Raw genomic sequence first — 25,229 nt, 5'->3', positions numbered from 1 at the left:
TCTACTCACTACCTCTTGAGGCAAGCCATTCCACTTTTAGAAAACTAAGGTTTTTTTCCTGTGGTTAATCCTAAATTATCTTCTCGGTAACTTTTACCCATTGTTTCTGCTTCTGTTCTTTGGGAACAAAAGAACAAACCTAACCCTTCATGATAGGCCTTCAGATGCTTGAACACAGGTATCCTGTCCTCTTTCAGTCTTTTCTCTAGACTAAACATGCCCAGATTTCTTCATTCAATTCATATATCGTAAACTCAAGGCCCTCAACCATTCTGATTGCCCTTCTCTGGACTCTAGTGTCTTCACGTCCTTATTAAACTGAGGTTCCCAGAACTAAACACAATGTGCCAGTCCAAGTCTGATTAACAGTCGGTATTAGGGGAATATCACCTCTCCGTAAATGAAACCTAAGAATATATTACCTTTTTTGGCTGCTATATCACATTGCTGGCTTTGTGGTTGTTAATATATAAGTGAAAGACTACGTTTTATGCCTCTTGAGTTTCATGTTATTACATTCAGCCCCATGCTCTGGCTTGACAAAATGCTTTTGGACCCCAACTCTGCTATCCAATGTGTTAGCTCTACATAGCTTGGTGTCATTTTCTCCCATGGGTTCAGCTACCATCTCTATGTTGATAATTGTCAGATCTGTATATCTAACCCTTATCTCTCCTGAGCTCCAGTCTTGCATCAACAGCTATCTTTTGGACATCTCAAACTAAATGTCCTGTAGGCACCCCTCAAACTTAATATATCCAAAGTAGTACTCCCAGCAAATGGATCTTTTCCACCAAACCCTGCAATTTTCTGAACACTATTACTGTTGAGGGCACCACCATCTTCCCAGTTTTCCAAGGGTGCAATCTCAGTGTTATCTCTACTTGTGTTCATGCCACATATGCAGTTTGTTGCTAAATCTTGTCATTTCTATCTTCACAATGTATAGTATATGTCCTCTTATCTATCATATAGACAATACTGTGGTATATAGGTCCTTATCATCTTTCTCCTGGACTATTGCGATTAGCTGAGCTCATATTGAACTGATCAACCACAGTTGAACACACTGTACCTTGACCACAACACTGTGATGTTATTGGTCCTCTTTGAGTAGGAAGCATGAACAACACAGGTTCTTATCACCTTTCACCTGTACTATTGAAATAGCCTTCTAATTGGTTTTCCTGCCAAAATAATTTTCCTGATGTACAGGTTTGCTTATAGTAATACCCCTACTCAGTAAAGACCAGTGGACTTCTATTACCTTCAAGATCAAATACAAAACCCATTAATTGTCATTGCACGTGTCCTACCTTTCTTGTCTTTATTTTATTCCTCACTCACTCTGAACCACCTAACTGGCGGCCTCCTGTTTCTCACACATGACACCCCACCTCTCATCTCTTTGAATTGACTGTTCTTTTTTTCCTTCTCACCTCCACCACTAATTCCCTGGACTTTCTTCTAGACTCAGCTTAAATCCTACCTTTTATAAAAAGCCTTTCCTGGTCCCTGAAATTTCTTTCTTCCTTTCAGTGATTATCTCAATCTCTTCTGTATGTCTTGTATTTACCTAGTTATCTGTCCCGTTAGAATGTAAACTCCTTGAGGGCAAGGAAGATTTTTGCTTTACTTTGTAAGTGCTTATCTCAGAACCTTGCACATAGCAAGTGCATAATTAATGCTTGTGTGTTGTAAAATGGGCAGTTGGACTAGATTATCTCTAAATTCTGTGCTTTTTTTAAGAAAGGCTACATTTCAGTTGAATTCAATGTAGATATATTGAATGCCCTATGCCCTAGTAGGGCTTCATGCATTTTAAAACATAAGATAAAAATTTTTTTTTTTGGTCTTGGGCCTGTGATTGTATTGGGGTACTGAATTCCCCATTAAAATCACTGTGATTTCAGGTCAACAACTACTAAGCAACTCTTAGAACTTCCTGGAGGTACTTTGAAGTTAAGTAACCTGCCCTGGGTCACACTACCAATATGTGTCAAGGCAGGACTTGAAGGCAGCTTTCCATCCACTAAACCAAGTTGTCTCAAAAAAACCCCTTTATAATTGTAAAAGGTCAACTGAAACATTAGCAAAATCTATGAGGCTTCAATAAATTTTGCATATTTTGTAAAGAGGAAGGCTTGTTATGCTCAAAAATATTTCTATTAATAGTTATCTGCAATTTGTAAGCCCCAAAGATAAATAGAAAAAAAGCTTTTACACTTTTCAAGTCAGATAACTATCAAAAAACCAAAACACTCATTTCCCAAATATTTAGATGTTTATGAATTTATTAATTGTGTTCAAACATATAGTCATAATTTTGGTGGCAATAATAATATATGGGAGAACATTTTGCTTTGGTATTAATCACCTGATAAGAAAGTAGTAGACAGAACAGTGTGTCATTTTCTTCTTCCACAAAGTCTAGTTGTTAATATTATTAGCTTACATTTATATAATGTTTTAGGGCTTGCAAAGGGTTTTATGTATTCCTCTTGTTCCTCATAACAACCCTATGAAGGTTGATAGTGCAAATATTATCTTTGTTTTACAAATGAGGAATTTATTCAGTCAAATAGGTAGTAAATGACAACCTTGATTTGAAACCAGTGTTTCTGATTTTGAAGTCCATTTTATTTTTTGTTACTCTACAATGCTTTTCAGTAACAGAGATAATATACACTGGCAAAAGGAAAGCAATATAAAAATAATACTAATTACTACTATGTTTATGTAGTGTTTTAAGGTTTGGAAAGTACTTTACCTTAACAACCCTATGAGGTAGGTACATGACTTAAAATACATTAAAATATTGTTTTTACATGTTTGTTAAATCTGACACATCAGACTGCATAATGCAGAAAGCCTTTAAGGTCCCTTCCAGTTGTAAATCTATGATCCCAAGATCACTAACGATCTTATACTGAGGCACAGAAAAACTAATGAAATAAAACCAGATACTTCTCTTCCCCCCCCTTCTCTCTCTCTCTCTCTCTCTCTCTCTCTCTCTCTCTCTCTTTTTAGGCAGTTGGGGTTAAGTGCCTTGCCCAGGGTCACACAGCTGAGGCCAGATTTGAAGTCTGGTCCTCCTGACTCCAGGGCCACTTGGGCCACCTAGCTGCTCCAAGATACTTCTCTTATATCACTGAAATAGATATTTGTCTAAGTGTTACATTTTAATGTAGGTGACCAAAATAACATACAGTAACTTTATTTCTCTGTAATTGATGTGTGTATTACTCTTAAAGAAGACACAGTGTAAGGATGTTGAAAAACATACAGAAATTCATATAGTTCTAGGTTATCCTGTTCTTCCAAACAACATTCTTAATATTCCTTAAAGGCTTTCAGAATAATGGTCCATGAAAAATCAGGCATTGGTAAGAGTTATTTAAAGTGAAGCAGTATTCTTCCACTCAACTCTACACATAAATATACTAGGCAATTATTCCATTCAATTAAAAAAATAACCAAAAAGCAGATGTTAATCACTGGCTTTAATTGTTGATTGTAAATGTTAGTTATTTATAACTGACAGCATATATGTGTATATGTATACATATATATATGGAGAGAGAGTATAAAAGTGAGAGTGTACACTGATAAGGAAAGTAATCTTTAAAGGAAATAATTGAAAATTATTTACTTTTGTTCCCGGAAAAGCTGTATTTCTTAAGTAATTGATTTAAATGGGAATTCTGAAATATAAAATATTTGTAAAAAAAATTTTTAAATGGACCTATGCCAGTGCCAAATGAAGGAACATCCTTAATAAATGAAACTTGGTAATCAATAAGATGCTGTTCATTAATATAATAGAGGGGATTATATATTTTTTAAAATTACAGCAAGAGTATGTTATAGCTTTAGAATTAAGAGGTTATAGTTGTGATAGGTTGAGTTAAGTTAATTTCATTTTATTTTAAAGTCTTTCTTTGATACCTCATTGAGACATTGAGGTGACCCCAGGTTTCTGACAGGTTCTATCAAACTAGAAAAGTTTTGAGTGCTAGTTGTCAGTATATCTACTCTCTAGGGACCTCCTTAACTTACCTCCCAGTTCCCCTTTTCTGTATGACCCTGGGCAAGCCACATAACTTCTCTCTGTCTCAGTTTCCTCCTCCGTAAAATGAAAGAGTTTGTGTGAGTGGCTTGTAAGGTGCCTATTAGCTCTAAATCTATGCTTCTATAAAATACTAAGTAAAGAAATAGGCCCCTCTCCCTTAGAAGCTCTACATACAAAAAATAAATGCAATTATACATTGTTTTATATGTTGAAGTAGGAATAAATTCTAAGAAGTTGAAAATGATGTCAAGAAGAAAAAAGAAAAGTATACAGGGATGGGATCCTGATGATATGATGGCAAAAATGCCATTTTCTACTATAGATAAAAAAGATGAATTTCAATGTAAGTATATTCATATTAAATATATAAGCTATAGGGTATTATATATTTAATCATTACTAGTATTGAATAAATGTTATTAACTTGAGCACTTATATTTTTGAATAGGAAATAAATTAATAGTCTTCCCTAGGATAGAATTTCATAACCCTAACTCTTATCATAGTTCTCTTATTTGTAAATTGGGGATATTAATAGTTTTATGCTACCTACCTTACTAGGTTGTTATGAAGAGCAAATGAAATGGATATGAACATTGAAAAATGAGCTATATGTTATGCAAAGGCACTTATCACAAAAACCTGGTATTTGTGTTTCTGAGATTACTCAAAGTAAAGGACCAGATCATTCCACAGTTTATAGACTATTTCCTTAATAATTTTTGGTGCGTCAACAAGCACTACTTTTAGGGACACATTTTAAAAAATCAGATTTATATGTGTTGACTTGAATAATCCAAAAGAAATCACGTAAGTGAAAATGTTTTATAATCTTTAAGTGTATCTGCACTTAAATGGTTGAATATGTATAGAGTTGGAAATTCGACAAATAAAATGGAAATTTAATGTCCATGGGATAACTGTTAAACACAACTTTACATAATTTTTAGAGTAACATTATTCCCTGGAGACATGGTTAATAATTATGGTAGGGAAAAAATTTCTGTATGATTATCAAGTTTATTCTTTCCAAGGGCAACAAAGAGTATGTCTAGAAGAGTATGGTGAAATTAAAATCAACAGAATATTGGTGCTATTGGAATAAACCTCAGAAAGCATTTAGTTTTGCCCCTTTATTTTATAGATCAGTAAAGTAAGACCACATAGCAGTGTAGTCAGTGACAGAGCCAGAAGTAGAATCCAAGGGTCTTGGCTCCTTATCTAATCAGTGTTCCTTCCTTCACGTCACAGTGGCTTCCTCAGGAAGTAACTGGATAATATGTATGTGTAATTTTTTTTTTTGAGGGAAAAAGGGGCTGAGACAAGGATACTTAAGAGATACAAAATTGTTAATGTTTTATAAAATCTTTGAATAAATGGACTCTACATTCAGAGGTAAAAAGGAAAAATGAACTACGAAGGGACCATATCTGCTCTATCACTACTTAGAATCATACATTTAGCCATGGAATCAAGCTTAGAGGTCATCCAGCCTTGCTGCTCATTTTATGAATGGGAAAACAGGCTGAAAGCGTTAATATTTTAAAATGCACTGTACTTCAAAGATTATTTTTTAAAGTAGTATCAGTCCCATTTTCTAGACAAGGAAACTAAACTCAAGAGAGGCTAAAATTAAGTATAATTATCTCAAATGCTTTAGATCTAAGAAACAGACATCAGAATCACACAGATGTGATATTGCTAGGATTCAAACCCAGTCTTCCAGTTTCAAATTCTGTGCTTTTTAAGTGCATTAAATCTCCTTTATAGCACAAGTTTGTTGAAGAATTCTGTTTGTGAATTCATAGCTGTTGCAGGTATGTAGAGTTGACAGTATCCTCTTGTCTAAGAAAACCATAAGACATAGGCAAGGCAGTCTTTTTTGGATCCTCAGTGCCAGTATAAATTCTGTTAGTTATTATTTATAAGCATTTGGAAAGAGCACTCTTCTGCAATACTTTTCTCCTTGTTTTTTATTTGATAATCACATGAACTTAGATTTGAAAATGTCAGATCTGTTAATTGGTTCCGTGTGGCGTCATTTACTTTTCTAATTTGAATATAAAATTAAAATACTTCCTCTGACTAATATTCAGGAAGAGAGGCAGCATGGCATAGAGGATAGAGACCTGGTCTCAGTATCTTGAAGACATGGATCTAAGTCTGGCACATATTGGTTATGTGATCCTGGACAGACTCATAGTGCTCCAGGTCGGCAACTCACGAAGACTCTGAAGTCAGCTTGGTAGAATGGATAGGACCCAGAGTATTCTCTTAATCTGTAAAGTGAAAGCAATTGGACTTGATGGCCTCTAAAATCCCTGACAGCTTTAAGGCAATGACCCTATGATCTCTGGTCTTGACAGGCATAGAGGTGTGGCTCTGCATTGGAAGAGGAAAGTGTTTATCAGGCAGGGTCTTCCTACCACTAGAAGTTTTCAGACTTGTTAGTCTCGGGACCTTTTTTACATTCTTAAAAATTACTGGCGACCTCAAAAAGCTTTTGTTTATGTTAGTTATATCTATTAATTAGAAATTAAAACAAATAAATAAAACTTTAAAATATTCATTTATTCATTAATTTGAAATAAACCCATTATATGGTAACATAAGTAATATTTTAATGAACACTTTTTCAAAATAAAAAAAAATTAGTGGGAAGAGCATTGTTTTACATATTTTTGCAAATCTTTTTCACATCTGGCTTAATAAAAAACAGCTAGACTCATATCTGTCTGTTTTAGTGTGTTGTTTTGGTTGAAGTATATTAAGAAAATCTGGTCTCACACAAATAAGTAGTTGGAAAAGGAAGGAGTATTTTAATAGGTAAATAATGTCTTTATATTATTATGAAAATAATTTGATTCTGTGGACCCCTCCAAAGGGTTTTGGGGACCTTCAGGGCTATGCAGACCACACATTGAGAACCACTGTCCTATATCAATGAAATTACAGTTGAGTGAAAATAAAATGTTTAAGTAAAACACCCTCTACTTGTGTAGTTCTAGAATGAGAAGTGTTTGCCAATGGCAGTGTTCCCTCCTCCATTTACAGGCTACCCAGTAACCCTGTGGGGGGGGGAGGAAGAAAGAGTCGCTGAGCTATCCCATTCTCCTTTCCATAAAGTGGCTGTATCAGAAAGGATAGGAGATAGGTGGGAGGATGTATGTAGTAGTCTGTTTAACTTTCACTATGCACCACAAAGTACATTTTCTCGTGCAAACTGAAAAAGAAATAAGCCTGAGTTTGTGTCATAGATTTAGAGATGGGAATAAACATTTAAGGTATTCCAAGAGCCCGTTAAGGTCATCCAGATTCTTCATTTCTTTGAGAGGGTTGTATGTGCCCAAGGTCACAGAGGTAGAAATTGTAAAGCCAGGCTTGGAATTCAGGTTCTCTAACTCCAAATCTGGATTCTATATCTTTCCGTGGCATCACACTGATTACCTGGTTAGCATATTTAAAACATAATCCTATTTAAATTATAATATGGGTCTAATTGTTCTCCAGTAGGGTGAATTAAATAAACATGCTCAGGTGGTCTGAGAATCTACCACGTCTAACATTGTTTCAGTGGTAAATTGTGGAATTGAACTCCAATAGTCTGATGTACAAACTTTTGAAACACAACCCATTGGTAAATTGACTATTCCTGCTATTCATATTATAGAGGGATAGTGCATAGTATGATGGAAATGACACTGTATTTGGAGTTAGAGACTTGAATTTGAGTCCTGGCTCTTCTCTTGATTATCTCTGTAACCCTAGATAAATCATTTAACTTCCCTGAAGGTCTGTCTCAAAGTTCTTATCTAGGAAAAAGGAATAATGCTTGTATTACTTCCAACATATGAAATAATGTGTGTAAAGGAATAAAAGCTCTATGTTAATAGAATTAGCTCGGGCCATTAATATGCCATTAATAGTTTCTTCCCACCAAAAACACTTCTAAGTTTTATATTTATATATATATATGTGTGTGTATATATATGTATATATATATATATATTTACACACAATTATGTATAATTTAATGACTAAATTGACTTTAGTATTAAGTTTATAATAAAAAAATAAGTATGCTAACTTGTAACAGTATATGGTATGGAGGTAGAGACAAAAAAATCAGACATAAAATAAAAAATTAAGATTTTACATAAACCTTCAGTCTTTAAACAAGATAAAAAGTGAATGAAGAAACAACAAAATAAAAAATATTTTTGTTCTGTGGCTTCTGTAAGACTTGTCTGAAGTTCTGATACTTCTGACCTTTTTTCTCCTAACTGTTATTTTAAATAAATCTTTTCCCCCATAAATAATCCAGAATCATAAAGCTGCATCAAAAATGTCAGTTTTTGAATTCTAGTTTAAAAGCCCACAGATTTTTGTTATTAAGTAGCCTTAGCTTTTGGCCAAAACAGTAAAATTCAACTCCACAACCAGAAAAAACTAGTCCTTTCTTTAATGCTCAGATAAATTAGGGGTGGGAGAGATAACCAAGGGCACACTGGGTAAATTTAGCCAATCTTCCTGTTTCAGTAATGTTTAGAATCCCCGAGTATTAAAATTATACAGAGAGTTCTAATACCCAGGTATAAGTTATCTTGGGAGATCTTGAATGAGAAACTGAGTACAAAGATTTTGATGGCTGTGATGAGCCTGTTTTGCAGTCAAAATTAGGCACAAGGTATTCTAGTCTGTTTAAAGAAGATGGCAAATCTTTTGTTTATAAAATATGAAGAGTTATACAAACTCCAATACAATAGATTCAAATACATACTCTCTCTCTCTCTCTCTCTCTCTCTCTCTCTCTCTCTCTCTCTCTCTCTCTCTCTCTCTCCCACACACACACACACACACACACACACACACACACACACACATATGTATATAAAACCAAAAAAAAATTCTCTTGGAGCAAACAGTAGATAGAAATAGATCCAAATCTACTCTTTTCTATTGAGTGGGGCATAACATACTGCCCTCTGGAAACAGATGAGGGAAAATTCCCTTTTATTCCTTAGTCTGTTGGAAAGAGAATCATAAAACATGAGAATATTAGTGCTCCATTGGCGTTGTTCTCTTAAGAGTTATGCAGGTAGATGATGTAGGTAGTAGTTAAGAAATAGAAAATTGTGGGATTCTATAAAGCCCCTGTACTGTTTAAACTGTATGGTGTTGCTTCTATATTTATTTTTCTACATAGATAAATCTGTAGAGTGTTTCCCTTATTTGGTTTACTTAATCCAGGTCTTTAAGAGACTCAGCCTTATGGATATCAACATTACAATTATTTATATAGTAAAGTTCAAAACAAAATATCTAGAGAGAGAATTATTTTAATTGTCTTCTATTCCTGAGTGTAGATTTCCAGTATATTGTTATTTTAGTTAAAATAATCATAAATATATCCTAAATGGCATTTTATAACCAGCATTGGTGATTTAACAGGTAATGGAAAATAATTACTCCTATATGTTAGCTAACATGCTAATTAGAAAATACTTAATTTTAAAATCTTTCGTGTATAGATCTCTTATGAAACTGTCAAAAAATTTTATAGTTTGTAGTTTATCTTTTTCATGTTTACTGAGAAATATATTCATATAATAACATGTAACAAGAGTCTGTGGTGTGTAGGAGACCTGGTCTACAAGCTAAGATGACCTGGATTCAAGTTCTACCTCTGATACATACTAACTGTGTGACCCTGGGCAAGTAACTTAACTACTTAAGTCTCTAGACAACTCTCTTAAGACTAAAGGTGCATAATTGCCTATTTCTAATACTGTCCTAAATAAGTAAACTGAATTAAGAATTTTAAACTATTAATACATTTAATAATAACTTGGTAGATTTTCAGGAACTTGATCATTTTAATCAAGGCTGTGTAGTGTATTTATTAGAGGGCAGGTTTTGGAATCAGGAAGATCTGGGTTCAAGTCACGCCTCTGATATATACTAGAGAGAGTGATCCTAGACGAGTCTCTTAACATCTCAGTACTCCAGGAACTCTCCAAAACTAGAGTCTGATAGTTTTACTTGTCTTGCCTTACTTATCTCTTTGTTGATGTCCAATCTCTCATCTCCAGCAGCCTTTCAGACATCTTGAACTGAATGTCCAATGGACATCTTAAACTCAACATGTCCAAAATCAGATTCATCATCTTTCCTCCTAAACTCTCTCCACATCCTAGCCTTCTCTATTACACAAGAGGGAAAACACTATCCTCCCAGTCCCATAGATTCACATCTTCAACTCCTCACTCTCTCTCACTCCCCATTTCCAACCTTTTGCCAAGGTCTGTCAGTTTCACCTTTGTAACATTCTTTCTCTCCTTTCCTCTGACACTGCTACCATCCTGCTGTGCAGGTCTTCATTACCTCATGCCTGGACTATTGTAATATCCTGCTGATGGGTCTTCCTGTATCTCCTCTCAGTGTCATTCCTCTTCCATTTAGCCACCAAAGTGATTTACCGAAAATGAAGATCTGACCATGTTACACACCCGCCTCTTTTCACTTCTCCCACTCAATAAGCTTGAGTGGTTTCCTGTCACCTCCAGAATCAAATACAAAACTGTTTGACATTCAAAGCTTTTCATAACCTAGCCCTGTCCTACCTTTCTAGGCTTAGATCCCTGCTAAATACTCTTCAATCCAGCGACACTGTCCTTCTTGCTGTCCCACAAACATTACATCTTTCAATCCCAGAAGGGGGTAGCTAGGTGGTTCAGTCGTCCTGGAGTCAGTAGGACCTGAGTTCAAATCCGGCCTCAGATATGTAACACTCAGTAGCAGTGTGACTCTGGGCAAGTCACTTAACTCCAATTGCCTCACAAGAAAAAAAAAAAGCAGTATTTAAAAAAAGCAATATCTTTTAATCCCAGGCATTTTCTCTTTCTCTTCCCCATGCCTAGATATGTTCTTCCTCCTTATCTCTATCCTTGACTTCCTTAAGTCCCAGCTTTCCCAACCCGTCTTAATACTAATGCTTGCTCTCTCTCTCTCTCTCTCCCTCTCTCTCTCATTTATTTCCTATTTATCCTGTATATGGCTTGTTTGTACATATTTCTTTGCTTGTTATCTCCCCCATTATATGGTAAGCTCTTTGAGGACTTTTTTGTATTCCTAACACTCATTACAGTGTTTGAAACATAGTAGGTATCTAATGTTTATTGACCTATTTCAAAATATTTTTGGTTATTGATAACTTATTAGGATTTTAGGAATGGTTTTAGGTCCATTTTTAAAAAAGCAAGAAAACACTTGCTTTCAACAAAAAAAGGTTCTGCCACAATTCTCTAAAAATGTTGATGAAAGAAATTTCAGTTAAAAAATTTCAATTAAAAATAGTAATCCATAAATGGCTTTTTTTTTCCTTTTAGGCAGGTGGGGTTAAGTGAGTTGCCCAGGGTCACACAGCTAGTAAGCGTCAAGTGTTTGATCTGAGGCCACATTTGAACTCAGGTCCTCCTGACTTCAGGGCCGGTGCTGTATCCACTGCGCCACCTAGATGCCCCCCATAAATGGCATTTTTAAGGTGAAGATTTAAATGTGATGAATCAGAATGTGTTATAGTTTTTGCCAATGAACAAGTTTAATAAAACTTGATTAAAGTGGCTGTTTATTAAGGAAAATCAAGTGCTCAGTTCAATTTGTTGAATTTATTAGATATCATTATAACTTAAATTTGAGCACTTGAAAATAAATTATTTGGAAAGAAACCCTTAACAGAAACCAAAACATAAAAATCATCAGATCAAAAGTTCAGGAGATTTTGATGGTTTGAAATAAGGTTTGACCCTGAGTCTCCTATGTCGTGTAATGAGTCTAAGTAATTGCCTCATCTGCAAAATGAAAGGATTGAACTAATAATCTTTAATATTATGTGAATAGAGATTCTTGTTGATGATCTTTACTTACAAACAATGAAATGTAAAGCATTTAATAAGTTGCAAAGACTAATTTTGATATTATTGAATATACTTTAATTTAGGGATTTAGACTAAAAAGATATGCTTATAGGTTTGTTACAAGGATAGAGGTTCATTGCATCACAGGATTTAGAGCTTGAAGAGACCTTATAAATCATTTAATCCAGTCCCTCACTTGATAGGTGGTTGTGAAGTTAGTTCTTAGGTATTTCAGATGGTAGTTGGATAATGTTATTTCAGCCACTGGATTATTAAGGATCATTTGGAAAAGGAAGACTGACAGGTTCTGAGCCATATATTAATAGTTGAGAACAAGGTGTAGACATTAATGGCCTTGAAAACTTCACTTAGCTTTGGACTATGAGTCAGTGATATTCTTTACTAAATCTGTTTAGTAAAATCTTCCAGACTTCTGGAGTCCATCATAGCTGAGAATTATGTATATACCTGTTTGAGAGGTAGAACTTGCTGGACAGCCATTGGATTGAGAAGTAGGGATTATGACTTAGGTGGGACCCTGAAAGTAATTAGCTGATGTTCTAGGAGTTTTTCTAAGGTAGAGAAGCCAAATTATCCCTTTCATATCAATCTAATAATTTGTTCTGGTAGTTTCCTGGTTATGTCCTTGAAGATCCAGATTCGCTTGGAATTCCACCAAGGAAAGATGGATGGAACTACTTTATTTCCAATTTCATTACCTTGGAGATGGTAAAACAAGCCTCACCTACTTCTGCCATAAATATAGATGGCACAGTAAATGAACAAGATGTAGACTCGGTGGAAGGCCCTAGATGAGAAGTTTTGTTAGACCTCATTCCAAAGGCCGGATAAGGACATGATGACCTCAGGGTTTTCATTATAGATAGTTTTGTTGAGGCCCTTCTGGAACTTGACCACCAAGGTCATCTCTTCATATTTCAAAGGCCTGAATATTCACAACTTGATTGATTATAGGTAGATTATATCTACATATCTATATCTGTCTATATCTAGAGGGAGCTACTGATTTGCTGATGGATGGCTTTAGTCTATATTGTAGTTCTTCAAAAATCTGTTGAAATTTGGTGATGTAACTCTTATAGTGGCCAACAAAGCACTGTTTATGAACATGGCCCAGCCTGTCTTGTCAGATAACTAGTCAAGAGGGTCATCTTACTGAAGTCTGTGGACTTCAGTTTTGCACACAACAAGATCTGGGTCAGGAAGATTAATCATGCTTTTTAGGTTCAATCCTAGGATAGAATACCTTGAGAGGTTGAGCCTTTTTATTTACTTAGGAATACTTAGGAATTCAATGAGGAGTTAGTGCTATAACCTCAGAGCAGATGGGGAACTCTGCAAGGGCATTGATGGATTAATTTACCCCAGGCTTTCCTTGTACTTGATAGCTGATTCATCCCTCAAGGGTAAAACTATAGAGCTAGAACTATGACAAGAATAAAGGTCGGAAAGGACAGTTTTCACACTTTGACTAAGCAAAATAAACGGCACCAATAGAATGTGAGATATTGGCTATAACAAAATAGGAAAAAAAGATTTGGAGATTAAACTAGAAAACCAGTTGACCATGAATTAACAACATAGCCTTATTTAAAAAGCAAACATGATATTGGAATGCACTAATAGGAGCATTATAGCATAAAATGTCTATGAGAACGTCCTCCTTTTTATACTCAGCTTCTAAAAGACTTTTATAATCTTTGTCAAATTCCATGACTTGTAATAAAATTGTATTGCAGCTTCCCTCACTCCATTGAAAACTAGAAAAATTATATTCAAAGATTGAAAAATAAGTCTATTCAGAAAAATAAGAAGAATTTCTGCTTTTCGGCATTGAGAATAGGTGATAAGTAACTTAATTCAAGACACAGAACTATGAAGCATCCTCATACAGGTGGCTGATGGTTCTGTGTCATATTTAACTAAGAGGCAGCTAAGTTGTGCAATGTTTAGAGCACCAGGCCTGGAGTCAGTAAGACTTAAATTCAGATTTTACCTCATCTACTTAATAGTTGTGTGACAAGTCACTTAACCCTATTTGCCTCAGTTTCCTTATCTGTCAAATGAGCTGGAGAAGGAAATGGCAAACCACTCCAGTATCTTTGCCAAGAAAAACCCGCAAGGGTTCACAAAGAGTCAGACAACTGAAAAACAACTGAAGAACAACAAAATTATTGTCATGTTGGTGACAGATGCTTCTGCCTCTCACCTCACCAAGAGGGAACTGGTGGTCCAGTGGATAAGGTTTGTGCATGGAGTCAGCCTTTAATTTCCTCAGCTGTGAAATGAGGAAAGTAATAGTACCTATCTCAGGGTTTTTGTGAGGATGAAATAAATACTTATAAAATGTGCTTGACACATATAGCCTGGTATGTACCTGGCACATAGTAGGCTCTGTTATAGATAATTATTCCCTTTCCCCTGTCCCCTTCCTTTTCCAAGGTAAAGCAATTTGCAAACTGCAGAATGAGGGCTTAACCTTTTTTTGTGTGTTATGGACTACTTTGGCAATCTGGTGAAGCCTGTGGACCCTTTCTCAGAATAATGTTTTTAAATGCATAAAATAAAATGATATTATGAGGGGAACAAATTATATTCAAGTGTAATTATCAAAATATTAAAAGCAAACACAGATACTAGGTTATGAATCCATCATTTCGGCTGTCTACAAGAAGTTTCCTAATGATGTGAAACTTATTCAGTTAACCAGTTTAATTCAACAGACTCTTATTAAGTTTCCTCTCATCCCTAGGCTCAATTTGCTTTATCAGATGAGGTAACTCCACTTCATAATCTCTTAGGTCTCTTTTAGCATATCCTACAAATCTTTCAGTGTTAATATCCATCCCTCTGAACACAAGAACTGTTAGTGATGGAAATTGGCTATATAATTAATTTAACATGATGTTTTCTGCATGTAGGATTTTAAAAAAGCTTAGCTGAACTTAGAGTGTAACTAAAGACTGTTAATATTCCAGGCAGACACAAAATGGTATAAATTAGCTGGTTCTGAAAGACTAGCTTTTAGTAATGCCTTAGATCACCATTTAAAACATGTTAAAATATAAAGACTTAAATTTAGATTCTTGTTAATAAAAGAATAAGTTAAAGGTCCTTTTATATAGCTATTACCCTCATATTTCCCGCCCTCCCTGCTCCCCCACCCCCGAATTGCTCATATAGGAATGAAATACAGGAATAACATGTTCTTCTTCATGTGTTTGAGAAACAGAGATAATAAGGAAAGTAAAGAGTAGTAAAAATAATCTCCCTAACAATATTTTAGTTAAAGTTTCAGGATTCTTTCTCATTAAACCTTTCACCAGATATAGTAGCATAAAATTAACTGGCTTGAATTTTATCTGTTTATTCACAATACAGTAAAATGCCAAAGATCAGCAGGAGGAAGAGGTATCAAAATGGAGAGTATTGGAGAGACAGGCAAGTGTTAACTTTGAGTGGAGAAGTGCAAGAAGATTTTGATCTTAGTAAACTTATTGTTGATTGGGAAGCCAGAGGCCAATTTTTTTTTGTAATTTTTTGTCTTTCATTGTTGATGTTGAGTACTACTTCAGTGTTATGTATTATTAGTCAGTTTTTGATTATTTACATTGGGGTAAGGTATCATTGGTGTAGATAATAGAAAGCAGTGTTTAATTTGCAAACCTTGTCTACTTGTGTTGGAAATAAGCTATTTGGGGTTTGTTGGTTTGGTTTTTTTTGGAAGCTGATTTACCTTCCTAAATTTTATTTTTTTGGAATTAAGTGGAATATAAAACCTAAAAGCACTTTTTAAAAAGGTATGTCTTGTTAAATTTTACTTGGGTTAATATTAAAATATGTTTGTATAGTATGAATACACACATGACAAATTGGAAGAGTGTTCAGAATTTCCTTGGTTTTTGGTTACTTTATCAGTTTTCATAGCTAATTCAATCAAACCAATCAACAATTATTTATTAAGTGCCTGTTATATGTGAAGTATGAGATGCTAGCTGTGTAATTCTAGATAACTCACTTAAACTTTTGGTGAGAGCTTCATCTATGAAATGAAGGGGTTCAATTAAAAATTTAAGATTTCTTTCAGCTCTAACTTCTCTAACTCTAATTAAAATTTATAGAATATAGAAACAGATGATTGTTCCAATTTAAAGTTGATCTTATGAAAGCCCTTTTTGTTCTATTTTTGATTCAATCATACTATAAGCATTTCATTGGATCATAGATCAAAAATTAGAGGAGACCTTAGAGACCACAAGGTCCAGCCCCCTCATTTTAGAGGGAAAGACACTGAAGTCCAGGAAGTTTACATGACTTGTCCAATCTCTTGGAGCTGGTAAGTTTCGCAGGTGAAATTTGAACACAGAACATCTAGATTACAGAACTTAGGACACTTTCCACTCTACCATACTTCCTCCATGTAGTAGTTGGACATTGTGGTTACAAAGAAAAAAAAAGACACCGCCCTCAAGGAGCTTACATTCTAATAAGAGAAACATCTACAAATAAATACAAGGTAATTAGTCAATAAATATTTATTAAGCACCTTCTATGTGCCAGACACTGTGGGCTAAGTGCTGGGGATACATAGAAAGGCAAAAACAATCCTTACTCTCAGGGAGCTCACAGAAGGAGAAAACTTGAAAATTATCATGTACAAACAAGCGAACTACAGAACAAATATGAAATAATCAAGAGAGAGAAGATTAAGGGGAATCAGGAAAGCTTTTCTGTAGGTGGGAGTTTAGCTGATATTTAAAGAAAGACAGGGAAGCTTAGGAGGCAGAAATGAGGAGGGAAAGCATTCTGTGAATGTCTGTGGGACAGCCTAGTGAAAGTGCCTGGAGCCAAGAGATACAGAAAAATAGTAGGGAGGCCAGTGTCACTGCATTGAAGAGTAAGTCAGGATTGTAAGGAGTAAGAAAATGGGAAAGATAGGGGGAGGGATAGGTTGTGAAGGGTTTTGAGTACAAAATAAAGAATTTTGTGTTTGATCCTCATGGTGATAGGGAGCTCTAGTTCTTGGGGGTATCTAGAAGGGCATCATGTAGGAAACGGCATTTGAGCTTAGTTTTGAAGTGAGAAATGATTATTAGCAACCAATGATTTGGGGAATCCAGAGTGGCCACTTTTTTCTACAGTCCTGATTTTAAAAGTTCATTCTCTTGAAGGTAGCAAGATTGGACTAACTTTCTTGTTCAGACCCCACTCAGGTAGGGCAGCTGTCGTGTTCTATTCAGGTTTGGGTGGGGACAAATTCTTTGAATAGATTGCCCAAAGTTGGGGTTAACCGAAGAGGCGAATAATGTGCAGTTTAGGTCCATTCTTTCATTAATTGTTAACCAGTTAGGGTTAATTGCCACCCTGGGGAACACCTTACTCTTTGAAGAGCATAAAAACTAGGACCTGGGTCACCATGATTGTCTTTGATCTAAGAGAGAGGTGGCCAAATGATGATCCTTTTGTTAAAATGCTGATATTATTAATAAAATGATTAATTTACCCAGATATTATGTCTCTTGAACCTTTTAAAAAGCCACAGAAGGAAATTAGAAATTCTAAGAAGTAGAGGTAAGATGGGGTGCATTTCAGGCATGGGGGACAGCTCGTGCAAAGGCATGGAAATGAGAGATGGGATATTATTCATGAGAAGAAATAGTAATATTCAGCATAACTAATGGGTGGTTATTTCATACATCCTATTCATGTGTTTGCCTCATGCTATTTAATGAGTGAGTACATTATATTAAGAGGAATATTGTATGACTTTTTTTTTTCCTAGTACCTGTTGTACCTGAAATAAATTCGAAGAGGAGACAGGAAAATATGGGGCCAGGGAAGGAAGACCCAATGAAGAAGAAGAATAAAAAGAAAAAAGATTATCGACCTAATTATTTCCTCTCTATTCCCATCACCAACAAAGAGGTGCCATTATTTTTTGTTACTCAGGGTTTTATTAAATGTCTGTTAAACAGTTGTTTTTGTTTTCCCACTAGGGAAATGTAATACATTTTAGCTACTTGGCAGCTGTGTTAATCATAGCTAAAAAATGACTTTGTAATAATGACTATTGAAAAAACCACAAGTAGTGGTAATATGAGTGCTTGACTGTCTTTCCCAGCATCTGCTTTCCTCACCTGGGGAGCCTTTGACTGCATCCCTTTATTCAATGGTAAGACCAGAGATCACTGTCTTGGTAAGCAAATAGGACTCTGGTTTCCCTGCTGATTATTTGTTAGGGTGGGAGAGCTTGACCTAGGTAAAGAAAACTAGGCTTGATAGTCAGTTGCATTGTGTTACTGTGATGCTGGTTAATGCAGAGTAATTTCTTTTAAATGCCATTGAAATGCCATTTAATTTTGGGAATTGCATGTTGCTCAATGTCTAGATGAAATACAAAAGTGTGAATGTCATATAAAAATTTAGAAAGGTGGAAATGGGCTCAATCCATTTGCTCATTTTAAGAAAAATTTGTATTATGAAGAGAAAAAACCACAAGTGTCTACTTATATGCTGTTCAATCAATGATAAGACATTACATCATGGCTAAGTGCAGAAAGCCGACTCTGGAGTGTTTGAAAAAGGAATTGAATTTCCTTCTGTCAATCCATTTACATCCCAGAATTTCTAACTTCATATCTTGTGCCTTTTGAACCATATGATCCACTGACCTGAAAATCCGGAACTCAGTCTAGTCCTATTAGAACCCTAATTCATCACCATTTTGGTGACATAGATTTGTAGGTTGACTGGCAATCCAATCCCCATGTATAATACTGTTTCTATAGGAAAAGGCATTCCAAAGTCTAAGTAACCAACATTGCAAATAAAGTTTTGGAACACAATATGTTTGTAAGTTGAAGACTGCATGTATTATCTGTTGTTAGAGTGCCTTACGAATTATATATGCTTTTACAGGCTAGTCTGGAAACTTAACCTGTATTATAAAACATTTTGTTTCTGCTATTTCATCACTCTTATAGGATAATTAATACTGGAATATAAAGGCTGTGATACAATGTAAATATGCTGGTCTTGGAGTGTGGAAAGCTTTGGTTCAAATCTTGCCTTTGACAAAATGAATTACTTAACCATAAAGCTCCCTAGGCTTTAATGAATTTCTTAAGTAATAGATTGATATCTGTTTAATGGAAGGTGTTTCCATACTGAGAATCTCTTATACTGATCCTTCATATAATTTTATGTTGATTTAGCAGAAACAAGTAACATGGCCTTCTGTGTTGCTGTTTATAAGATTTAGTTAGTTCATTTCAGTGTTACAGTAGTCTATAGCGATTTTTTAGTTGTATGAAGTTTAAAATAATATCAATTATAGGCATTTATAATTGCATCAGTGGATCTGTGATCTCATTGAGTATAGTTATCCCTTCATTGGTATGAATTAGAAGCCATCTATACCTTATCCTGTTGTCTTCTAATCCATTTTCTTCTTAAATCCTCTACAGAGGATCTCCTCAGTGGGCTTTCTTCTAGTTCTTTTTAGTAGAGCACTCTGGCTGACTAGCTGTTATTTTTCTCTCTTGTCCATGACCAGCCTATTACTTTTTTGGTTATGTTTTCTTTATGATATCTCTTGTGAAGATTATCATTGAAAATATGCTGATGATTGGATATGTACTGTGTGACACTGGTGAATCCTTCTTGGGCAGAGTGGTAGTTGTTGGAGCCAATGCCAGGCATAAGGCTGGAGGATGAGAAGAGGGTACTAGACAGCTGAAAGGACACGAAGAAGGCAGAGAAGGAGAAAGAATTAGTGCATCCCTTAACAACAGTGAGAAAGTACTGTGAGCAGATAAGAAATGTGTGCAGGCCTGGGAGTGGCTTGAGTTTGGTGATGTTCCTGTGTCTGCCTCCTCTCATCCTGAGGAGGACTGCTCAGAGAGAGGTACTCTCTGACAGCCTGTTGCACTTCTAGAGCCAGTTGTATGACTCATGCTCTTGGAGATAAATGCCTGCACATACTCAATTGCTCCTTCAGACTTAGTAGGTTTTGTTCCTATCACGCTGCATCTCAAACACTTGGAATTCATGCCACTACTATTCCATGTGAAACTTGCCCAGAGGGCCTCTGGGTGCTCCACAGTAGTTCTGTCTTAGTAAAATCCAGTCAGCAGCAGGAACAAAGAAAGTATTCAGCAACTCACTCCTCCCCAATATATGTTGGTCTTTGGATCACCTGCAACATAGGAGTCTGAGGTATGCCAAGTTTTACAGCCTTATTGGGAGAATATTTAGACTGAAGATATGGGTCCTTGTGCCAGACCGTAGCTCAGGTTCATTAAAAGTACTATGTAATTTCCCAGAGCAATATGCTGACTTCTTCCTTCTTTATTTCTGGGCTTAACTCATTATCTATCTATAGTTCCTGTCCTAAAAATATATCCTAACTATGCCCAAAGGGCTATAAAAATGTGCATACCCTTTGACCCAGCAATAGCACTTCTAGGGCTGTATCCCAAAGATATACAAATGGAAAAAGGACCTACATGTACAAAAATATTTATAGCAGCTCTTTTTGCGGTGGCAAAGAATTAGAAATTGAGAGGATGCTCATGAATTGGGGAATGGCTGAACAAGTTGTGGTATATGAATGTAATGGAATACTACTTTGCTATAAGAAATGATGAGCAAGTACACTTCAGAAAAACCTGTAAAGACATGTATGGACTGATGCTGAGTGAAGTGAGCAGAACCAGGAGAACGTTAGACACAGTAACAGCCACTTTGTGCGATGACTAACTTTGAAAGACTTAGTTCTCAACAATGCAAAGATCTAAGACATCTCTAAAAGTCTCATGTTGGAAAATGCTATCCACATCCAGAGAAAGAACTATGGAGTTGGAATGCAGATCAAAGCATACTATTTGCTCTCTCTTTTTTTCTTCCATTTTGTTTTGTTTCTTCTTTCTTATGGTTCCTCCTATTGGTCCTAATTCTTCTTTACAACATGACTAATGTGCAAATATGTTTAATAGGAATGTATATGAAGAGCCTATACATATTGCATGCCATCTTGGGGAGGGAGGTGGGAAAGGAGGGGGAGAAAAATTTAAAACTCAAAAGCTTATGGAAGTGATTGTTGATAATTCCAAATAAATTAATTAAAAAATATAAAAAAAATATATAGTGATCACCCAGCTCAGTGGACGGGCTCTTCAACTTTGTGTCAAGGTCTGGATAGTGGACACTCCTCATCCATTTAGTTTTTCCTTGTATAGATTGTTAGGGCAATCTTATGAAGAATCATGGATTTTATTGAGAAATCCCTGTAATGTTCAGGGGCTTGATATGATCCACACAATATCTGTCATCCATCATTTGAAGCATCTGGAATATATCAATATTTGAACATAATCTCTTCAGTTTGAAATTTGTGTGTGACATCCTCTGTAAGTGGTGAACACCTTTGGCTACATTTTCACATATGGATTATTTGGATGCTTGTTTAGATGGGTTCCATTTTGACTTTGTCTTGAATGTAAGCAGGAAGACAGCTAGAAATGTTTCTGGGGATAGCAACATGTTGATTTTCAAATTTAATGCTTAGTCTTAAAGGGAAGGCAACTCTTGCTGTCAGGTAGAATCAGGGAAGATTTGGAGGGGTAGGTAATTGTTAAGAGTCAGAGTCATCCTAGCAGTCAAGGAATATGAAGGTAATTTCAAGATATATTTCCCAAAGTATAACCTTTGAAATTCTGTCTGCAGCCACAGGGAAAGTGCCTTCTCAAACCCAGGTAAGGTGGCATGTCCTGAGAGTCCTAGATTGTGCCCTTCTGACAAGCAGGTATTCTCAGAATCCCAGTAGCAAGAAATCGAGAATATTTTCCAGTAGCAAGAAACATCATTGTTATATAATATGTCCTTTAAAGTATTATTACTCTACTTGAAGTACATTATGAGTTAAGTAAGTTTTGTGGGTTAGCCTGGGAACTTAAGTATTACCTATAAAATTGTTTAGAGGGGAAATTTGCCCTCACTTCCAAATAAATGACTTAAGAGTAAATTTTTGGAACACAACCCATTTGTAAATTGGAAACTGTCTGTACTGTGTTAGATAACTCTACTTTTGGTGTCTGGATTTTGGCCTCTCTTTTTAAGAACTAAATATCCAGAACCTCCCAGGCTTTGGATTTTTAAGTGTGAAGTCATGTCTTTTGCAGTTTGGAAGTTCTTTTCCTTGTGAAAAATGATTACTTCATATTTCTAAGAAAAATAATTTTACTTTGAAATTAATCAGAAGACTCCTTGAACATGAGAAAGTATCTTCAGAATAACATTTTGATGAATTTGGTGCAACTAAAGGAGAGAAGTGTGTATATGTTTCTCTTCCAGGCACTACACATTGGTTTTAATATGAAGGGGAAAGAGATTTTAACAGATTTTGGATTCCAATGTTAAACCTAACCTATTTTTAACTATTTATCATTGTGCCATTAATGTTTCTATGAATCTTCTCTTGGGAAAGAAAACTGATGCTAATGTCTCAAATGCATTTATAAAGCTCCTATTAGGTGCTAGGGATATAAATACACAAATGAGAGTTCCAGTCCTGAAAGAGCTTGTATTCTATATACACATATAGGGAGTAATGACCAGGAAAGAGTGTGTGGATCTGGGGAGTCATGGAGGTGGTGAGTGGAGCCATAGGGCAGGTGATTGTCATGCTTATGCAATTAAATATGCTGGTATTGATTTGATTACTGTTCCCAGAACGACGGTGGTGGAATAGGAGTGTGGCATGTACTGGGATATGAGGCAGATATCTGTATAACATATGAAGCATGGTTTGGTAGTTTAGAGCCAGATCTTGTTGTGCTTTGAAATCAGGTATAAGGTGTTTGGACTTGATTTGGTCAGTGGAACACCACTGGAGGTTTTGAAAAAGGAATATGATGTGGTTGAACTGTGCATTAGGTATATTACTCTGGCAGTATTTTAGAGGGTGGATTAGAATGAGGAAAGACTGGAGACAGGGACACATAGTCAGGGTCCTGTAAAATCTGGCCATAAGAGTCCCTTGGCTTTGTGATGCAATTATATTTCTGATATGGCAAGAGGCTCAAAAGGTACCGTTGTCAATGTTATAATTGTTACTCTTGTGACACCCTGGGGAATTACTTTGTATTTACCTTACATATATTTAGTATTTATTTATCAGTGTACATGTTCTTTTCTCCCAATAAAATGTAGGCTACTTTAGGGCAAGGCTAATTTCATTTTTGTCTGTTTATCCTAATTACTATTATTTTTTTCAAAATTTCTTGTTCTATTTGTGGTCATGAATCGCCTGGAAAAAAATCATTGACTTTCCAGCTTTACAGGTAAATTGATCTATTTTTAAAATGTATCAATTTCAGGAAGATTAATGCTTTCTAGAGGTATTTGCCATTGTCATGGAGGCATATGGAATTTTCATACAGAATCCTACCAGAAGATGGATTTCCTATGTATGGTGTTATCCATATAAAATTGTTTGTTGGTAGCATTATGTTGATAATACTATTCTCTATGATATTATAGGACCCTCCTTAATGAGACCCACAGTCAATAAGTCTTGTCATCTATACAGAAAATACTAAATTGATGAAGAATGCTTAGTCCAGATTATGACATAATTAGATGGATAGACCATGGAACCTAATTTTGGATAGACGCTGTAGATGATGGACAACAATCTAGGCCCATAACTGAACAGAAGGAGGTGAGAAGGTTGGATTGCATTTGTGGTGAAATTATGTAGCACTTTCAGTGATTTCAAGTTGGTACCTGATAGGGAAACTCTAGTTTTTAACACCAGAATTCTCCTAGTGATACTATATGGCTATGAATCATGAAATACCATGTTTTCTAAAGAATCTAAATTCTTATTAAGAAATAGAGGTTGATCAGTCTGATTAAGAAATAGAGAGGTTGATCAGTGGAACAGATACAATATACATAAGAAAGCAAGCATAGAAGCACTGATCCATTCTGGAAAACAATTTGGAACTATGCCCCCCTCTTTATTAAATTTTGTATACTCTTTGACCCAGTGGTACTGCTACTAGGTCTATAGCCCAAAGACATCAAATAAAGAGGAAGAGAATAATAAGTTTTATAGCTGCTTTTTTTGTGGCGGCAAAGAACTAGGAACTGAGGGGATGCCCATCAATTGAGGAATAGATGAATAAATTATTGAGCAATAAATTATTGTATATTAGTGTGATAGACTATCATTGTTCTATAAAAAATAGTGAATGAAGGGAATGGTTTCAGAAGAAAACCTTTATGAACTGATGCAAAATGAAGTTTGCAGAACCAGGAGAACAGTTTATACAATAATAACAATATTGAAAAGGCAAAGACTTAGGAACTCTGATCAACACAACACAACCAACCGCCTGACAGAAAGTTGACTGACTTAGAGTTCAGAATGAGACATTTTTTTGGGATATGGACAATGTGAGGATTTGTTTCGATTGACTGTATGTATTTGTAACGTGTTCTTTCTCTTTGGGGATGGGAAGATAGGGAGAAAAGGTGGATTTTTGCTGATTGCAAATGAATTTTAATTTATAAAAAGAATCAAAATTGTTGCTAACCCCAAGGAGAGTTATATCATACCTATAAATAGCCTGTAACATACCATTATTAAAAACTTGTACAAAGGAAGTAGAGAAAGACATCCTCAAGGACATGAATAACCACAAAAGGATGTGATTGGTTATGAAAAGAAAGGTATATGAGAGTGAAGGATAGCAGATAGTCCAAGTCCTGCATAACATAAGAATCAAGGCAAGGTTTCCACTGTGTAGGTAGATACTCTTTGAAAGATTATGTAGCCTGTCTCAGGGCAATAACTGTTTAATTTTGTCTTTGTATTTTTAATGCCTCTGACAATGCTTTGTGGGCAATTGGCACTTGATAAAATGTTTGTTGAGTTACATTAAATTGGAAGAATGTAAACAAGAATAGCATCGGATTAGAAGATATAGATTGGTCATGATGGAGTCACCTTAGTGACATTGTGAATTCTTTCAAATATTGAAATTGCGAGTAAGGCAGGGAAAATCAAAAACTGATTAGAATAGGTAATGTGTTGCAGCCAGAAAGGCCATGTAGTATAACTAGATAGAATTGAAAGTCAGTCAAAGTGTCAAAGTCAGGAAGAGCTAGGTTTAAGTCTTGCTTCTGTTAACATTATGGTTATGTGGCAAGCC

The 25,229-nt window shown here is 35.5% G+C and overlaps 1 protein-coding gene across 2 annotated transcripts in view; it reads left to right on the top strand.

Annotated features, from left to right (window-relative positions):
- The window catches only part of AKAP7 (A-kinase anchoring protein 7), a 152,713-nt gene that overhangs the window by 5,476 nt on the left and 122,008 nt on the right, over window positions 1–25,229 (top strand). For both annotated transcript variants that reach the window (XM_078155132.1, XM_078155133.1), the window contains exon 2: window positions 17,792–17,934. In XM_078155132.1, the coding sequence (XP_078011258.1) occupies window positions 17,792–17,934 (143 nt within the window). The remainder of the gene's footprint in view (window positions 1–17,791; window positions 17,935–25,229) is intronic.

This window comes from Phascolarctos cinereus, unplaced genomic scaffold (assembly GCF_003287225.1).
Source record: "Phascolarctos cinereus isolate Bilbo 61053 unplaced genomic scaffold, phaCin_HiC Scaffold_5;HRSCAF=322, whole genome shotgun sequence".
Lineage (NCBI taxonomy): Eukaryota > Metazoa > Chordata > Mammalia > Diprotodontia > Phascolarctidae > Phascolarctos > Phascolarctos cinereus.
Note: the sequence above shows the minus strand (reverse complement) of the source record. Positions and strands in the feature narration are given on the sequence as shown.